This window comes from Berghia stephanieae, chromosome 6 (genome assembly GCF_034508935.2).
Source record: "Berghia stephanieae isolate SIO BIC M18660-M18661 chromosome 6, UCSD_Bste_1.3, whole genome shotgun sequence".
Taxonomy (NCBI): Eukaryota; Metazoa; Mollusca; class Gastropoda; order Nudibranchia; family Aeolidiidae; genus Berghia; species Berghia stephanieae.
The window spans coordinates 63652314-63671434 of record NC_088365.1 but is presented as its reverse complement, the minus strand read 5'-3'; the positions used below and the strand labels follow the sequence as shown (position 1 = coordinate 63671434).

At 33.8% G+C, this 19121-nt stretch overlaps 1 protein-coding gene across 1 annotated transcript; it reads left to right on the top strand.

Moving 5' to 3' along the window:
* Nucleotides 1-391: 391 nt before the first annotated feature.
* On the top strand, nt 392-18563 carry LOC144975426 (uncharacterized). Its single transcript, XM_078919484.1, has 5 exons — nt 392-527; nt 4966-5082; nt 10474-10779; nt 14356-14738; nt 15527-18563. Exons 1-4 carry the CDS (start codon nt 444-446, stop codon nt 14734-14736), a joined length of 888 nt encoding a protein of 295 aa, XP_078775610.1. The 5' UTR covers nt 392-443; the 3' UTR covers nt 14737-14738; nt 15527-18563.
* The last annotated feature ends 558 nt before the right edge of the window (nt 18564-19121 follow it).

The window sequence follows — 19121 nt, the reverse complement described above, 5'->3', positions numbered from 1 at the left end:
GGACCCTTTGTAAAGCGCTTTGAGCACTTTAGTGATTATTGCGCTCTCAAGGAGGGCTTTAGAATATAGATGTCCTTGTGCCCTATATAGATAGTATGCGCTTGGCTAAGAAGCTCATAACATTGCCATCCGGAAGTATAACTAACGGACCAACACACAAAACTGTGCGTATCCATGAACGTTTATAGTCGGGTTAATACAGTTCAGTGAGTATTACTCATAAACGCGGATGGCAAAAAACAATAACAAAGACACGAGTGACGTCATATTCGAACTATCTATAAAAGCTCATTGTTGTGTTTTTTTTTCTTTACGATCAAAGAAAAGAAAGACCGCCACCACACGTCACACATTCGTCGTCTGCTCGTTTATGACCCGGAACACCACAAAGACAAAGACCTCTGACCTCTGCTGAACTCCATGTCTGAGTGTAAATTTTCAAGATGTCGGAAGACGCGAGAACACTGTGGGTTGGAAACCTTCATAATGACGTTACAGATGAACTGATATACGAACTGTTTTTACAGGTACATTTGTTTTTATGTAAACAGGCAATTGAACGCCTTACGAACCGTTTAATGGGATTGTAAAATATGTCTTTATTTTCTTGCGACTCGCCTTTTTTCGTCCTTTCACTTTCTCACTCTTCTTTTTTTTTTATTCTCTAAATTAATTGTTTGTTTGAATTAATAAAACAAACAGTTGATTTGAAATTGAATACACAATTTATAACTTAAATGTACTATCGTTTATGTATTGAATATCTGAGCGACGTTTCTCTCGCCCAAAGTAAATGTAAATAAGAGTAAATTCTAGATACTCCTATTCCTGTCTCTTCTTCTCGTTCGCCGGTGCCAGTGCCGGTGTGGTGATTTTTTGGGAGGCCATCCAAAAGCTCCTCGTGATAAGGAAAATAACTTGAATATTCCCTCAACTAACCCGAGGAAAATATAAAACCTATAGCTAACTAACCCCAACAGGAAAATTGAACACCCTAGCCCTAGCACCTTTCCGAAGACATGAGATTATTATTGATTATTATAGCCTCAATTTGAGGCGAGGCTCAAAAGGCTAAAAAACAAAAAAATCTTCGGACCTCGAGCTAACCCTACCTAATAGAAAAAAACAAACAAACTAGGACTGTTTTCAATACTTCAGAAAAAACAAAATGGTGGCGGAAAACCAAAACAATGGCTCAATGGATGTATTAGGGAAATTTTAAACTTTCACTAATCTATCAAGGTTTGTAAGTTTGTTCTAGAGTTTTTAAAAGGCAATGTCTCTAACTCTAAGTACACGGTAACCGCTGTGATTATAATGAAATTTCGTTATTCCCAGACACATATTTGAAACTCCGCTCTTTTAAACAATTATCCACATTCCAGAATATGGAATGTTTCCAAATGCACATAGAAATAAGGAAAGTTAATAAAATATAACAACAACATAAAATTAACCAACATTAGATCAGTTGTTACCACATATACACAATATGCGTCGACTTTGAGGTGGGTGTCATGGCCGAATGGTTTAGTCGTCTGCCCTGGGAGTTTTACCAGAATCGACGTTGTGGATTCAAATCCTGGTTCCGACACTTTTATTTTTTTTTTTTAAATTCCGTCTTCTTTTTCCAGAACGTTGCAAGGATAAATGTCCCATCCATCCTCCCCCCATTGCTGTTTCTTTTTCTGTTTTCACCATAGTAAAATTTATTACATTGTTATTATAATTGCAATAAATTAGATTTAATGAAAACAAAAACATAGGCCACCCACCATTAGAAAATTATCGACCAGTCGATTTTATTGGTCATGCCAATTATTTAAAAAATCAGAAATACCAGTTCGACGTTCAGTATTAAATTTTGAAAAATTGTATTTCGTTGATACATCATTCATGAAAAGATTAGATTTGGCATCTTACATTGTTTATGTTTTTTTCATGTTTAAAAATCACTTAATTTTTACTGTTATGGTACACACAAATTACCAATTAGCATTTTTTCAGATCAATTGCAGACCTGCCAACCGGTACGATTAATCGTATCTTAGTACGATTTTTTGACTCAAATACATGGAAACGATTCCAAAGGATTTAGTATGATTTTTGTTGTTGTAATATTTTGATTTTGTTTTTCTCAAGCATGAATGATGTTGAAAATGACAACATGTCATACATCAATTGTTGACAGTGTTTCTGAATGATGCATCACAGTTAGTACTATTGTTATCATTTCAGTTAGATATATGTTGCCGGTTTTCACCAATATTTTTCTCATACCTTTTTGAGGATTTGCATAGAATTATGAATTTAAGCTTATTTTATACTTTAAATGGCCTCAGGCCACATTTAAGCTTTTACCACTTGTTAAATAGAAAATTTTAAGTGAAAAGTAAATTTAACTTACATCTTTGGCAATGAAATTTTCAATTAAAAACTGTATTGCCGATAAGCTTAAACATAAATGGATTATTTCCCTTTATAATTACTAAAATTACTCTATTTTGTTTTTAAAAATTTAAGATTTATTATTTTGTATGGGTGATTTTTTTTTTTTTTTTCATTAACCAAAGGGCAGCTTTAGGAACAAAATGGTTCAAAATGAATCCTCTAGCCGTATTTAACTTGTCTGTGATATGTGTGAATTTCCCATCATTTGACCAACAGTGATATAGTATTAGTATGTAGTAGTAGTAGTAATAGTGGTAGGAGTAGAAGTAGTAGTGGTAGTAGTAATAGTACTAGTCTAGTAGTGGTTGTACGAATTATTGTAGTTGGAGTAGTAGTAGTAAATGCTATAAAAAAGGGAGAGAGAGACATGGATCATTTGATAACATAATGGAAATTATCTTGTCACTGCTGCAAATTGTCATCTCTATTAGATTGAAGACCACTCTCACAAATATTTTATCTCAAAACCTTCAACTGATTTACTGGGCTGGCAGATGTATATCACCATCACAACTTCATTTGGGACATCAGCATCATCATCTCATGGCATCACCACGGTTACAACCACCATCACAGCATTGTCACTGCCACAAGCACCACCACCACAATACTTCCTCCATCACCACCACCAGTAGAGCACCATCACTACAACCACCACCTCCTCTTCTTCAGGCACTAGCATCAATACTACAAACATATTTGGGGTCTTTTGGTCATTAGGGGCAGCATAGCTCTGCGGTACAGTCTTTGCTTCGTACCCGAAAGGTACCAAGTTCGATCACCCGCTGCTGCGCTGTATGGCCTTGAGCCAGTCACCTCGCCCTAGCTCAATTTGCGGCGCTGCACTGCGGCAGATGCCTGGGTTATTCCGGTCTTCCCTTGGAATAGACCCTAGAAACAAATATCCTTCTGGGTGGGAATCCTGACCTCCCATAGTGGGCAGGGAGGTACATGCTGTGTCTTCTATCCCCCCATACCCGTTTTTCAATTGTTTCCTGTCATTGTCTTGGAATGAGATTACTTAGTTTTGTCCTGATCCTTGCCGGAGTTCCTTGGCTGGGAGGGAAACAGTCGAATGTCTAGTTATAGTTTTGGGAGATGATATTTTTTCCTTGTAAATCATCTCTCTGTTATGCATTGTTTTATGTTTAGTTTATTATATGATTGGTAAACATTTGAGCGTATTCCTCTTAGTTGGGACCTGTGCTTCTGTCTGGATGAGACTTTTAGGTGATCTCAAACTAAATACTTTGACGGTGTGCTCTTGGAATCTACACCTGTTTCTTATTTGAACCAATTACCCTTTGTCTTCCCTTTTCTTGGGTGCTTTATTGTAATTCTAGAACTTTTTACTGGCGCTGATATGACCTTAATGTGTTGCAAGCGCCGTAAAACCCTTAAAAACAAACAAACAAATAAACAAATTTCCCTTATGGGATGAAGAAAGTAATTATTATTATTATTATTATTATTATTATTATTATTATTATTATTATTATTATTATTATTATTATTATTATATATTATTATTATTATTATTATTATATTAATATTAATATTATTATTATTATTATTATTATTATTATTATTATTATTATTATTATTATTATTATTATTATTATTATTATTATTATTATTATTATTATTATTTCTTTGAGTGTTTCGAAAGCAATATCCTTAGATATTGCAATTTCTGAGCTTTGTACTGATTAAAAATGGTCATTAAGTTTTAGTTTCTCGATAAACCGATAATTTTGTAATTACTTGTATTGCTGCAAATGAATGTTTGAATGATGAAGATCGGAGTTTATTTTTGATTTGGGTTAGATTTAGCTTTTATATATAAATTTTTGTATTTTGCGCACTTTTATTTTCCATCATGCTGACAAAATACACTTTTTTGTTAAAAAATACACTTTTTAGGATCATATAATACACTTTTCATTCTGAGAAGGTTGGCAGGTCTGCAATTGTTTTTGTTTTTTGTTTTCTTCATGACTTGTTGGGCATTTTATGTAAAACTTTTGTGGCAAGGATCCAGTCTGTAAATAAGAAAGTCTGTTATTTATAGATTGGTCTTTGAGTAATGATAGTCTGTTAAGACAATTTGTATGTGCTCATGTTTGTTTATTTTAGTGTAAATTGATTGCATGCATTGATGGAATATAAATTGCATTGAGCAGTTCTTACTTGGTACAGTACTGGTGATGCCTTACAACCATTAGATTAAAATGTTATCTCAATTATTATGAGCGAATTTACACATATTTATCATTATGAAACACAAAAAAAAAATTATTATCTGAATTATTTAAATCTAGTTTTATTTGTACGGGGAAAACATGATTTCACTCAATGGTACAATGGAAATAATTAATTTTGAAGTTTCAACAAACTAGACTTGAACATGTTAATGTTAGTAGTTAGTATATATATGCATTTATGAATTTTAAAAAATTTCACGAACATGATTTTTTTAACTGATTAATTAATGTTTGCAAATACATTCTTCAGACGGGTCCAATTGACAAGTTGATTTTTCCCACCGAGGGAGAAGGGGAGGACAAAAAACACAAAGGCCATGCCTATGTCCTCTTCAAACATGTGGAATCTGTCAAGTTTGCCTCACAGGTAATAGTAATAGTAATATAGGAATAATCATAATGATGTTTTTAGTATGTTTTCTTTTTACTCCATGCTCCGCTGGAATATTATAATGACAGATGGGTAATTTTGAAATACTGTTGAAACAGTGGCATGATGACTAGTTTTGTTTGTTATTGATTTTTTAAAAAATATTTTATTTTTCTTTAGGTTATTTATCTATTTATTAATTTATTTATTTATTTTCATTTATGTATAGATTGGATATTTTGACAAATAATTTAGAAAAAAAAAAAACAACAACCCCCCCCCCCCCAAAACTTGAGCATTTATATAAGGGTGGCGATATCCACCAAACACGTTTTAGGTGCTTTTCAAGGGGTCCCTTGCCAACAGCAGCACTTAACGTGTAGGACAAGACATGACAACTATCTGGCGATGTTACCAATTTTTTTTTCTGTAGAGGCAACCCTTTTAATGACCACACATTTATATATTTAACACCTGAGTACGGCGACATAATGTGAGAAAAGAGCCCTTTCCAAGGACTCAATAATGCGCCGCTCAGAATGAGACTCAACCTCAGAACCTTAAGATCCGAAGGCAAGGATAAAAATAAGACAAGACCACATAACCGCATAGAAGTAGACTGACGTTGGGATAATAGCAAGATCTTTTAACGTCCCTTGATGCTGTGTATAATGTCCAAGGATAAAAGTAATGGACATGATTTCGCTTTTTGTTGTTTTCATTTCGAGACAAGAGCAAGATGTTTTAACAGCCCTTGATGCTGTGTATAGTGTATAAGGATAAAAGTAATGAACACAATTTTGTTTTTTGGTGTTTAAATTTTGAGATCGTAAATAAATAATTTGATAAATAATGAACTTATATAGCGCCTAAACGTCCATGTTAATCGTGCTCTGCAGTGCTTTCCATAATAAAAGTGTTTAAAAAAAAAAAAAAAATTTAAAATGATGACACTACATACTAAGCATGAATACAGAAACAAAATTTAAGCAACATCTAATTCATAAAAAATAAGCCTTACAGATTGTCTTCAGACATTTCCTGAAAGATGATAAATTTTCCCAGGACTTTGTCCGAGGACTGATTGCGTTCCATAGCCATGGAGCAATGGATGGAAAGCCTTTTTTTTTTTTTTTACCAAAAGTGGATTTTGAAGTAGTAACCTTTAGGAGTTTGGACTGCCGTCTGTCTGGATTTTAAGTGATGTATTAATGTTTTTGTTAATGGCTTAAGAAGGGTTTTGAACCTGAAACGTTCCTTGTTGGGTATTTTGTTCTTTTTTGAAGGTTGTATTCATTCATTTTTGTTCATTTCTTTCTATAGTGCACAGCTTCTAGAAGCTTAAGTATCACTTTAACATGCAAGGATAGAGAACTAACTTGAATCTTTGAACTACAAACTGTCTCACAAACCACGTATAATGAATGGCCTTTTGCTACAGCCTCTTCTTTAGTTTTAAAACAAGTGTAGAGGAAAGACCATTACTTGCTTGAGGTCACAACCGGATTAAAGAGGCATTTATCTGAATGTTAGTAGCAATATAAATTAATGTGCGGCTATGCATAAAGGTCTTGGGTTCGAGCCTCATTTGAGTCCTTGGAAAAGGCTCTTTACTCACATTCTCTCACCACAATCAGGTGTAAAATGAGTACCTGTCCGAAAAAATTGTAATATCGCCTAAAAGGCATCATGTCTCATCCTACATGTTAAGTGTTGCGGTTGGCCAGGGACCCCTTGTAAAGCACTTTGAGCAAGTTTAGTGGATATTGCACTGTATAAAAGCTCAATTTTAATATTCCTGATTCATCACTTGTCCATTATTGCTGAGTTATCTCCCTTCTATCAAATTGGAATTTTCTCAATGCTAATTCATGAGTTATGGCAGCAGTTGCCAAACAGAATTAATGAAATTATGTATTTTATAATTATAAATAAGCAATTTTGTCCAAATTTTATGCAAATATGAGAAAATTCATTTGGATTTTTGAGCTTCAACAAATTTTAAAAAACAGTAAAAACATTAATACATCACTCCAAGATTGCCAATTATCTATATATTTGCGGAAATTTCAGTATGTTAAAAGACCTCAGTATATTTTCCAATCACCTTCTGAATGGAAAGAAAGTTAGTTCATAATGTTTACTGGAGTTCAGTGCTCAGTGCTCGGATAGTGAGTGGTCTGTCGATCGATATGTTCGCTTAAAAGTTCAGCAAACTTTTGGCTCCTGGATTGGCAACCCTGCATTGCACTTAAAATCCAGACAGATAGCCGAAAAGTATTTTGTACGTTTAGTATGCAAGTACAATCTCAAAGTATAAACAATAACAACAACAACAACAAACCAAAAAAATTGTGCCCATTACCGTTATCCTTGTACGTTGTATACACACAGCATCAAGGATCCTTGATAAGATCTTGTTCTAGTCCATTGTCTTGATCACGTGGTCATGTGTAAATTTGAAAATTTATCTTTAAGATCATGTAATGACCAAACGAACATTTTGGAAAAAAGATCAAGAACAAAATTTGATGATAGATCATTTGCTTGTTTTGGCCCCAAGATTTGGAATGAACTACCACATGGTCTGAGGGAGTGCAAGTCTTTACCTGCCTTTAAAAAGAATCTCAAGACACATCTTTACTGTATTTGCTTTTTTTCACGCTATGAACCCTATATTTTTGGCTATAAATTCATTGCATTGTATATAATTTTTTTTTATTTTCAAAATTGAAAATTTATATTGGAAAGTGCCCACAGCTTGTGTTTTACACGAGAATCAGCTCTGTATTATTATTATTATTATTATTATTATTATTATTATTATTATTATTATTATTATTATTATTATTATTATTATTATTATTATTATTATTAGTATTATTATTATTATTATTATTATTATTATTATTATTATTATTATTAGTATTATTGATGTCAGTCTGCTTCTTTATTATTATTGTTGTTGTTGTTATTATTATTGTTAATATTATTATTATTATTATTATTATTATTATTATTATTATTATTATTATTATTATTATTATTATTATTATTATTATTATTATTATTATTATTATAATAATTATATTATTATTATTATTATTATTATTATTATTATTATTATTATTATTATTATTATTATTATTATTATTATTATTATTATTATTATTATTATTATTATTATTATTATTATTATTATTGATGATGTCAGTCTGCTCCTAAATAATTTGTCAATGACAATGTTTGGGTGAGGTCTTTTTGGCAAACTTGGGAAAAGGTTATAAAAAATATTAGACTTTATGTGTAAGACTATGACCCGGCATATCTCAGGATTATAATTTTTTTTTTTTACCAGTAATTTAAAACAACTGGGTGGGGATCCTGACCTCCCATTGTGGGCAGGGGGGTACATATTGTGTCTTCTATCCCCTTCTTTCTGTTTTCCAACATGCTTTCTGTCTTTGTCTTGGAATGAGATTACTTGGTTTTGTCCTGGACCTGGCCAGATGCCCTGGCTGAGAGGGAAACAGTCGAATGTATAGTTAGTTTTGGGAGATGATATTTATTTCATTGTAAATCATCTCTCTGTTATGCACTGTATTATGCCTTCTTTATATTATATATGATTTGTAAAACATTTGAGTGTGTTCCTCTTAGCGGGGACCTGTGCTTGTGTCTGGATGAGACTTTCAGTGATCTCAAACTAAGTACTTTGATAGAGTGCTTTTGGAATCTACACCTGTTTCTTATTTGAACCAATTCCCCTTTGTCTTCCCTTTTCTTGGATGCTTTATTGTAATTCTAGAACTTTTTACTGTCCCATTTTCTTCCTTTTTACTGGCGCTGATATGACCTTAATGTGTTGCAAGCGCCGTAAAACCCTTAAAAACAAACAAACAAACAATTTAGAACAAGGTATAGACTAATTGACAGTATAGCTCTAAATCAAGATTATAGGTTTCGATAGTCCAAACATGCTGCAATTTTGGGTGAAGACAGTAGTGGAATTTACTGTGACCCGTTATAGCTCTTTTGAAAAGTTGGCTGCTATGTTAATTGGATTTGCCCGGGCCCTTGTCGGAGTCCTTGGCTGAAAGGGAGAAAAGTCAAATTATAATGTTAGTTTTGGGAGGTGATATATTTTTTTTGCATAAGTAAATCATCTCTGTGTTATGCACTGATCATTATGTTTTTATGTGTAAACATTTGAGCGTGTTCCTCCTAGTGGGATTCTATGCTGGTGTCCGGATGAGACTTTTAGGTGATCTCAAACTAAATACATTGATGGTATGCTCTTGAAATCTACATCTGTTCCCTATTTGAACCATTTCCCCGTAGTCTTACTTCTTTTTTTTTTTTGGGGGGGGGGGGGGGGGGGGGGGGGTGGTGAGGGGATGCTTAAGTAGTAATCTAGAATTTATTTACTATCCCATTTTCTTCCATTTTACTGGCGTTGATATGACCTAAATGTGTCACAAATACCGTAAAACTCTCAAAAACATAGAAAACAAACAATTTGTCCAATTTAAACACATAATTAAATTGAGAAACAATTTGACATCTGCTATTGAAATTGTTTTAAATTTATTGTATCTTGACACAGTCAAAGGATGATGAGACGTGTCATGATTTCTCTCCTTAGATTTTATTACAGAGTGACAGAGTGGCAAGATTAGTAAGAATTTGAAGTTTTATGTCCTATATTTTTTTTTTAATCTTCTTAATTTAAGTGTTTTCCTTTTTTTCCCTTTTAAAGAGAATTGTTTTTCAACTTTTTTTTTCCTTAAAAAAAAAAAAACTAGTTTTAAAAACTAAAGTTAAAAATAGACAATTCGACCTATGACATGGTCCATGTTTGTATTTTTAGACAGGAACAGACTGAATCATTGCAAATTAATTACATGCAAAGGGGGCGAGATCTATTTCAGGTACAGTCGAGATCTCTTTCTGACCTCCCCCCGTCCAGCCAGCAGTGATTGGGTAGCTGGCTCTGTTACATCTGGTGGAAAGATCTTTGCGATAGACTAGGTCCTATGCAAAAAGGTAGCAAGCAATTGCTATTGTCCCGTTTCACTCTACTCTATAGAAACCAAGATAAACTCTAGCTACATAAGCATCATGGTTCTGAAGGACAATTTTAAAAAAAAATAATGAGCAATATGAGTGATGATTAACTTGTTCAGCTGATAAATCACTGAAAATATTAACATACTCATTGAGAGCGTCATATTTTTGGTTAATGCTGAGTTTTCTTACACAGCTTGAAGATTATGCTTCACGCTTGTCACAAGGTTTGGGTACTTGTTTTTGCACTTTGAATTTATTTATTAATTTATTTTTTATTTATTTATTTATTTATTTATATCTTTATTCTTTCATCTCAAGGTCCTTGAAGGAACCAAACTGTTTGGAAATGTGTTGGATATGAAGGCAAGGAGTATGCCAATCACCTATAGATCTACCCCACCTGCGATGACGCCTAACACGGGCACCAGATTCAACAGATTCAACGATAACAGTTCTTTACGCGGCGGCTTCAATCGTACCAACACCTGGCATGGGCGGGAAGACTTTGTGCCCAGGGGTAGGGGTATGGGCGGCGGCTACCGGCAGAAAATGCAGTCTAATTACAACCAAAACACCAATAGCGGATACAATCAGGGTCAAGGGAACTACAACTATAACAACCAGGTAATGTTCTTGTTTGTGTGGTGTGATGGCTCATCTATGCGGTGTTTCTTCTTATTTTAAAAGTCGATCGATGTTAATTGTAGGACACACTGACGGGACCAGAATTTTCCATTTTATCATTAAATATTGCCTCTAAAATCAATAGATTTAATGTATTTCATGTTTACGGTTGAGGTTGTCAATGTCAGTTTCATCCATTAAGAAAATTTTCTGCAAGCAATAATAATCATAATAAAAAGAAGAAGAAGAATTATAATAATATAATATTAATAATAATAATAATAATAATAATAATAATAATAATAATAATCATAATAATAATAATAATAATCATAATAATAATAATAATAATAATAAAATAATATATAATAATATATAATAATAATAAAGTACTCTTCAGTGTTAGTTTTGGGAGATAATATTTTTTGCCTTGTAGATCATCGCTCTGTTATGTATTGAGATATTTGTTGTTTTGAATGTATAATGTAAGCATTTGAGTGTATTCCTCTTAATCGGATCCTGAGCTAGTGTCTGGATGAGACTTTTAGGGGATCTGAAACTAAGAACATTGATGGTGTGGTCATGGAATCTACACGTTTCCTTTTTGTACCATTATTCCCCTTTGTCTTATTTTTCTTGTGTGCTTTAATTTTAATTTAGAATTATTTATACCATCCCATTTTCTTCCTTTTTACTGGTGCTGAAATGACCTCAATGTGTCACAAGGGTCGTAAAACCCTTAAAAACAATAAAAACAACCAAAAAAAAACAAAGTACACTTCTATAGTGCTATATATATATATATATATATATATATATATATATATATATATATATATATATATATATATATATATATATATATATATATATATATATATATATATATATATATATATATATATATATATATGCTTAACAAACTATAATCACACTTATACCGTGCCAAAGACCCATACTACAGGCACACACACTAACTATACAAGTTTTACAAAATAAAAATAGACATTCAGCAAACGAAAACTAAAACATATGATTAACTCATCAAGCAGAAAACACCTACAATAAAAAACAAAAAACAAAAACAAAAGTCATTATGACTTTAAGGATGATTTATACAGTGGAAAAAAGTGAAAGAAATTTCATAGACACTTCAAATTTCACCAAAATTTTGAATTTTTTTCTCTCCATTTTTAATGTTGATTTAGCAATATATCTAGTTTAGCTAAAATACACAATACATAACCCAAGGTCTACAATAGTTGGTTAACCCTCTCTTTACCAGCCATTTCCAGAATTTTCCCCAAAACTTCACACCCACCCAGCACAAAAATAGACATTTATTACTCAAACAGAAAAGCAACAAGCACATTCTATACGTAAAATTGTTCGACAATATGAACTCAATTACAGAATGTAAAGCTTTTATAGCTATAGCAAAAAGAAATGAAATCTGGATGATAAAAGTGACAGCTGGATCATAACAAATGTGACCATTTTCCAATAGGTGGTAAGGAGAGGGTTAAAGGATTGCATAGTGGGATGCGGAATTACAATTTCATCTGCATGAACAGACTCGAACGGCTCTCATGTTGAGAACCCTATGCCAGGCTTATTATAATTGCCTTGATATTTTCTATCTTTATTCAGAGTTATAAACAAAAAGGAATATAACAGCTTCAAAAAATAACAAAATACCAAACACGGAACATTTCGGAGCCCTTCTTCAGCCAACAACAAAAAAACCCAACAAAGGCACAAATACATTACTAAATTCCAGATAGACGACAGAAATATTTTGTAGGTCTTCTCCCCTTAGAAAAATCTTGGAAACAATTCTTTATTCAAGAATTTTACATTAATATTCTTGTGGCATACTTTGCATCAAGATTGAGCAAGTTGATTATTTCCAGTTAAAATATCTCCAATTATGGAGAGTGAGAGTTTATTCTGTTATAGGACGTTTTTTTTTTATTTTTTTTTTTTTTCCAGAAAGTTTATTATAGAGCAAAAAAGATCAATATGAAACTGAGATTCAATCTACAGCAAATAACTGATTACAGCAGTAGGGTGGGTGGTCTACAAGAACAAATGAACTCTGAATTGTGTTTTATGTCATTCTAATTTGTGTTTTATGTCACTCTAATTTGTGTTCTATGTCATCTAAATATTATTGCCCTGTAATTTTTGCATATAAAGATAGGGAAAGGGGGTCCCAGTAGGTAGTGAACTCGCTTCACAAGCAACGGGACAGAGATCGATCCCAGGTGCGGTCGAAATTTTTTCCTGACCCCCCTTGTCCACTCAGCAGTCTGTTAGATCTGGTGGAAAGTGCTTTGCGATAAACTAGTGTCCTATCCAAAGGGTAGTCAGAAATTGCTTTTGTCCGTTTCACGCGACAGAAACCAGGATAAACTCCAGTTCCGTGGGCGTGGTGGCTCGGAAGGACTGCTTACTTGAGATAGGAAAAATGGTGTATGGATCGGTCACATTGCGTTTTCCTGGTCCTAAAATCCTTGAAATAAATAATCAAGAACTTATATAAAAAACTTTTTAAATGACTAAATTACATCAGATTTATTGAACCTGTGATCGAGATAAGATGGTTATCTGCAAAGCACAGCACATATTGTGATGATTGTTGTTTTATATGACCTTATAGCCTAAATTATATGTCTGGTGGAGCCAGAAGCCAACAAAATGGATATTGTTGTTGATTGTTAAATTTTGGCTTTTATCACTTTCGAAATTATATTCAGTGTTCAGTCTCAACTACGAAACTATAAAATCCCTCACCCAGTTCATACATTTTTAATTGTAAATTGAGCTTGAGCTTTTTTTATATAGTGCAATATCCATTAAACGTGCTCAAATCGTTTTGCAAAGGGTCCCTGACCAACAGCAACACATACCGCAAATTCAATTTGTAGCATCTAAACCACCCCGACATGATATTATGAGGCTGTGGGTCACATATGCAGACCTGCCTGGTACTACTAGGCTATGTGGCCTTGTGATATGACATTCACTTTCGGATCGGAAGGTCCTGGGTTTGAGCTTCGCTCGGCAAATAGTTGAATCCTTGGAAAAGGCTCTCTACTCACATTCTCTCACCGTACTCAGGTGTAAAATGAGTACCTGGCTGTTGACAGCGATAAAAATTGTATTATTGCCTAACAGGCGTCATGTCTCGTTCTTACATGTTGCTGTTGGTCAGGGACCCTTTGTAAAGCGCTTTGAATATGTTTAGTTGATATTGCGCTATATAAAAGCTCAAGAAGAAGGACTACGAAGAATTCGTAGAATTCCGAACTTTTGGCTCCTATTTCACAACTTCATGAACATATCAAAGTCATTAAAACTTATTAAAAATAAACGTTGATTTCCGAATACATATGTTAAAGGATTTTGAATTGTTATCTTATCATTGTGACAGTAAATTGTTGATCTGTACAACTATAGTGACTGCAATTTGAATATCTACTAAAAACTACGATTAAAAAAAAAAAGTTTCAAATAGGCAGGTCTACATGTGTTTCTGCCCCCAATTTATATTCTCTGTATTTTTTTCAACAGATGAACTCTGGATATTGGATGGGTGGGCAGCAACAACAGCAAATGACGGGGAACAATACCGCTGCATACAGCACCGATATGGAGGCAAAACGACAGAGGATGCTTCAACAACAGAATCTCATTATCCAGGGAAACCAACAACAGCAGCAGCAGCAGCAGGGCATGATGAACATGTACGGCATGCAACAACAACAACAGCAACAACAACAGAACTGGAGTGGCAATGAAAGTTACAGCACGGCCAACAACTCTACGGCAAGCTACAACACGGGGACGGCCGGCGGGAATAATTGGAATGATATGGGCTCCACTGTGGCTAATTCGTCCATGTATCAGTCTTACAACAATCAATACAGCAATTGGTACCAACAACAACAATAAGAGTAAGCGCGTTTTACTATCAGCTGTAATATTTTGTTCATCTTTCACTCTTGGACAAATTTGTGAGGTTAGCTGAGAAAACCCGGGAAGATGCGGCAAGCTTCGATTCGAGATATGAGCCAAAATCGAAGATAAAGTGTTTCCCATAGCAACAAATTTTATTCAGAAAAAACATTCATAACTTGGGTTCTAATAGACATAGATAGAAAATTTAAAGTGGTAAATGCTCAGAAAGATGTGGTCTACACCACTGTACACATAACTCCATTAATGAAATTTGCGCATCTTTCCAGATTTTCTCAGCCAGCCACACCTATGTCATTGTATTGATATCATCGTGACAAATTACACTCTTGCCTACTTTAAAAAAAAAATTGTGGAATTACGAAATAATACAACATTACATGAGTTTAAGGAAGGATTTTGAGGTGTTCTATAAGCCATGTGAAGGTAAACTGTTGATTTTTAAAGTTAACTATGCCAATTACAATATTTATCTTTCTTGGCAGAGAAGTTTGTCAATTTTCCTTATATTTCTGGAATTCAGTATGTTATAAACACTCAGTCTGTTTTCCAATCACCTGATGAATGGAAATAAAGCATGTCTTTTTACTGGAGTTCAGCGCTCAGGAAGAGGTCGGTCAATGTGTTTGCGTAAAAGTTTGTTTACAGTCTGATTGATAGTTTAGTGAGATCTTACACCAAAAGTAGCTCAACATGCGTTATTGTATATGAATTTTGAAACAATACTTAAACCAGTGTATAGTCCGTTTCTTATCTTCTTTTCCAGAACTAAAGTGGTCATCGACATTCCTTCGTTGATTGAGAAGGAGATCCATATCTGATGATGTCTGCCTTCCATGTCCCTCCCTGCTGTCGTTATCAGAATCTTGGAATGATATCTAATTGAAATTGGTTCTGCCGTGGCCCTGGCTGGGATCTGATCTTTTTGCTGACATGGAAACAGTCAAATGTTTAATCCGCCTCTCTCTGTGTAAATAAGGATCCTCTTATCTATTTTTTTTTTTTTTATGTTTCTCATTATTAATTTTTGATATGAAATTGTAACAATATTATCTCACTCAATCCTAGATATTATTTGAAAAAAATGTATTAAAAATGAGCATGTACATAGTTTTATTCAACTACATTAACATGTAAAAATTAAAGACATTAGCTTTGATACTATGCCTATAATTTGTCTCAGAAAAATGTAATAAATTGGCATGGGGTAAAAGTAACCCGGGTAAACTACAGATATGGTTAGGGTTGAGTGAGTTAATATTGTCATTCTTAACAGATGTCCTTTGCCTATGACCTAATGGTACTCGAGACTTGACACTTATTGTTCTACTTCTGTTCACTATGGGAATTTTAGTTTCTTTTGTCGTTTTTTTTTTCCTTTTGACAACAGAACTTTCGATCCATGAAACTCTGGGTGGGGTTCCCGACCTCCCATAGTGGGCAGGAAGGTACTTGTTCTGTCTTCTATCCCCCAGTATCTGTTTTCCAATTGCGTTCTGCCTTTGTCATGGAATGAGATTATGTAGTTTTGTCCTTGACCCTGGCAGAGTCCTTGGCTGGGAGGGAAACAGTCGAATGTATAGTTAGAGTTTTGGGAGATGATATTTTTCTGTTATGTATTTTTTTTTTGTTTTTTTTTTTTAATTTTAACATATGAATGTAAACATTTGAGTATATTCCTCTTAGTGGGATCTTGTGCTGGTGTCTGAGTGAGACTTTTAGGTAATCTCAAACTGAGTACACTGATAGTGTGCTCTTGAAATCTACATCTGTTTCCTATTTGACCCATTTCCCCTATGTCTTACTTTTTCCTCCAGTCCTTTTAACTGTACATCTGGAATGTTTTTACTATCCCAATTTTCTTCCTTTTTACTGGCGCTGATATGACCTAAATGTGTTGCAAGCGCTGTAAAACCCTTAAAAACAAACAAAATCTTTTAACTGTCTCGTCCATGTCTCTTGCGCTAATGTCGCAAGTGCTGTCAATATTCATTATAACATTTTTAGGTGTCCAACCAGCAATTGTAACAGACTCATTGGTCCTTTTGTATTTACAGAGCTGCCAACTCCCATTTTTTTCCCATCTGCGTAACGCCAACACGGTTTAAGTCAACTTCTGCTTAAAACCGCTTGTTCATTCCAAACTATCTGTTCTTTATTTGAGTGTGTTCTTTTGATAATGGATGATGTCAGTCAATCTTTCTGGTCTAATTTAGTTGACTTCATCTAGGTTTTACTTTACTTCCCTGGGAATTTTTGTTTTTGATTTTATTTTTGTTGAGATTTTTTTTCTTTTTGGAAATGGGCTTTAAGAATTCCTGTCTAAACTTTTTTTTAAATGGCATTAATTAATTAATAAATTTCCTTTTTACACCTTGATTATCATCCTTTATAATTAAATGACATTTACATCTTGTCTTGTCATTAAGTCGGAACTCTCGTGTAATATGACCAATTATAGTGTGTATGAATTCTGTTTTATCGTTCCCATTGAATTTAAGTGCAAGACTTCTTGATGTCATATTATTTTTAAAAAGATGGTTATGTTTTTGGCTTCAGAATTGAAAGAAATCCCGATTTTAAAGACTTAGTCCGGTTTTTTAATGGATTGGCAGCTCTGTATTTGCTGCAGGTATATAATTCGAAAGCAAGCATTTACTGGACAAAGTACCCGTCATCTGTGTAAATTCCTCTGGGATCGTCCAGATTGAGGGCTGCAAGACATTGAACGTAAAACCCAATGATTATTTTATTTGCACAGGCTTTTTTTTAAAAATGTGAAAAATACACCTTGGCGTGTCAGTTGTTCTAGATGGGGATGGATGGATTATCCCGGGTATTAATTGTGATCAGTTGTTTCAAAAAGCTATTATGTTGGTTGGATCTAAGGCTTAAAAATTCTTTTTTAAAAACAATTGAATTGACTTTAAAATGTCAACCTCTTGAAGATCTGAGATGCACATTCCTCCCACCAAATCCAAGCATCAGTAACACACTTTATAGTCACCTGGAACAACTACAAAAGACGTCTAACTTCTACGGCATGGAACATGACCGAAGGGCTAGAGCTCAGGTGGTCGCTGGTTCGGATAAGTAAGTAAGTAAGTAAGTAATTGACTTTAAAAAATAAGTGTGTACTTTTTTTTTTTTTAATATCCTGATGAAAATTTAACTTTGCTAATTTTGGTAATTTTAACATAACTTTAATTTTCTACTATTTACGAAATATTCGTAGAATTACGAAATTGTGGATACAATTTCACAACTTCATGAGAATTTCTAAGTCATTAAAACGTATTGAAGATGAAAGTTGATGCCAGACTACGGAATTGTCAAGATTTTAAGGTGTTTATATTTATCCTTGTGTGGGTCAATTGTTGACTTTTAAAGTTGACTATAACGACTACAATTTTTATCTGTCCAAAATTAGCAATTTTAAAGTTTTCAAGTAGGCAGGTCTGATGTTGTTCATTTCCAACATGATACCAGATTGGTGTGATGAGTCACATGTGTGAAGGTTGGCAATGGCGCACACGGAAGTGGAGGAAAGTAGATGTGAAAAGTCTGGGTCTGTGTGTGTGGAACTGTGGGAGTGTGTATCTGTGTGTGAGGGCTTGTTTGTATGTGTGTGTGTGTGTGTGCGTGCGTGCGTGTGTGTGTGTGTGTGTGTGATGATTCAGATGACTTGTTGGTGTAACATGATTGGATTAAGTGTGAGAATAGGAGTATTGAGATTGAGAATTTTATTCTTTTTTTTTTCTTTGGTTGTCAAAATTGAAAATAAAGAAGCACTTGTTGATGTATGATTTCGTTTATCCTTTTCTTTGTTTTATTTTTTTTTTCCACACATATTTTCTAAAATAATTATGTTTCAGAATAAGCTTTTCTGCCTCGCGGCATTGTTAGACGCTGTCGCCTAGGTATTCCATGAAGGAATATAGGCGATGCATCAAACAAACATCTTAATGTCAACATAGTGCGGCTATATGGTCTAGTGGTATACTCGCTTTTGGATCGGAAGGTCCTGGGTTTGAGCCTCTCTTGGCATATAGTTGAGTCCTTCAAAAAGGCTCTTTACTCACATTCTCTCATCGTATTCAGGTGTAAAATGAGTACCTGCTCGTTAACAGCGTTGTCTCTGTCTGGAAAAATATGTAATCTCGCCTAACAGGCGCCATGTCTCGTCCTACATGTTAAGTGTTGCTTTTGGCAGACCTGCCAACCGATAATACAGTTTTTGGACTCAAAATACGTGGATACGATTCCAAAGGATTTAGTAAGAATTTTGTTCTTGTAATATTTTGATTTTTTTTTTTTCTCAAGCATGAATGATGTTGAAAATGACATACATCAATTGTTGA

Coding starts and splice junctions, on each gene's coding strand:
- LOC144975426 (XM_078919484.1), top strand. CDS start 444: ATGTCGGAAGACGCGAGAACACTGTGGGTTGGAAACCTTCATAATGAC. Junction 5,083..10,473: donor CTGTCAAGTTTGCCTCACAG/GTAATAGTAATA, acceptor TTTCATCTCAAG/GTCCTTGAAGGAACCAAACT. Junction 10,780..14,355: donor ACTACAACTATAACAACCAG/GTAATGTTCTTG, acceptor TTTTTTCAACAG/ATGAACTCTGGATATTGGAT.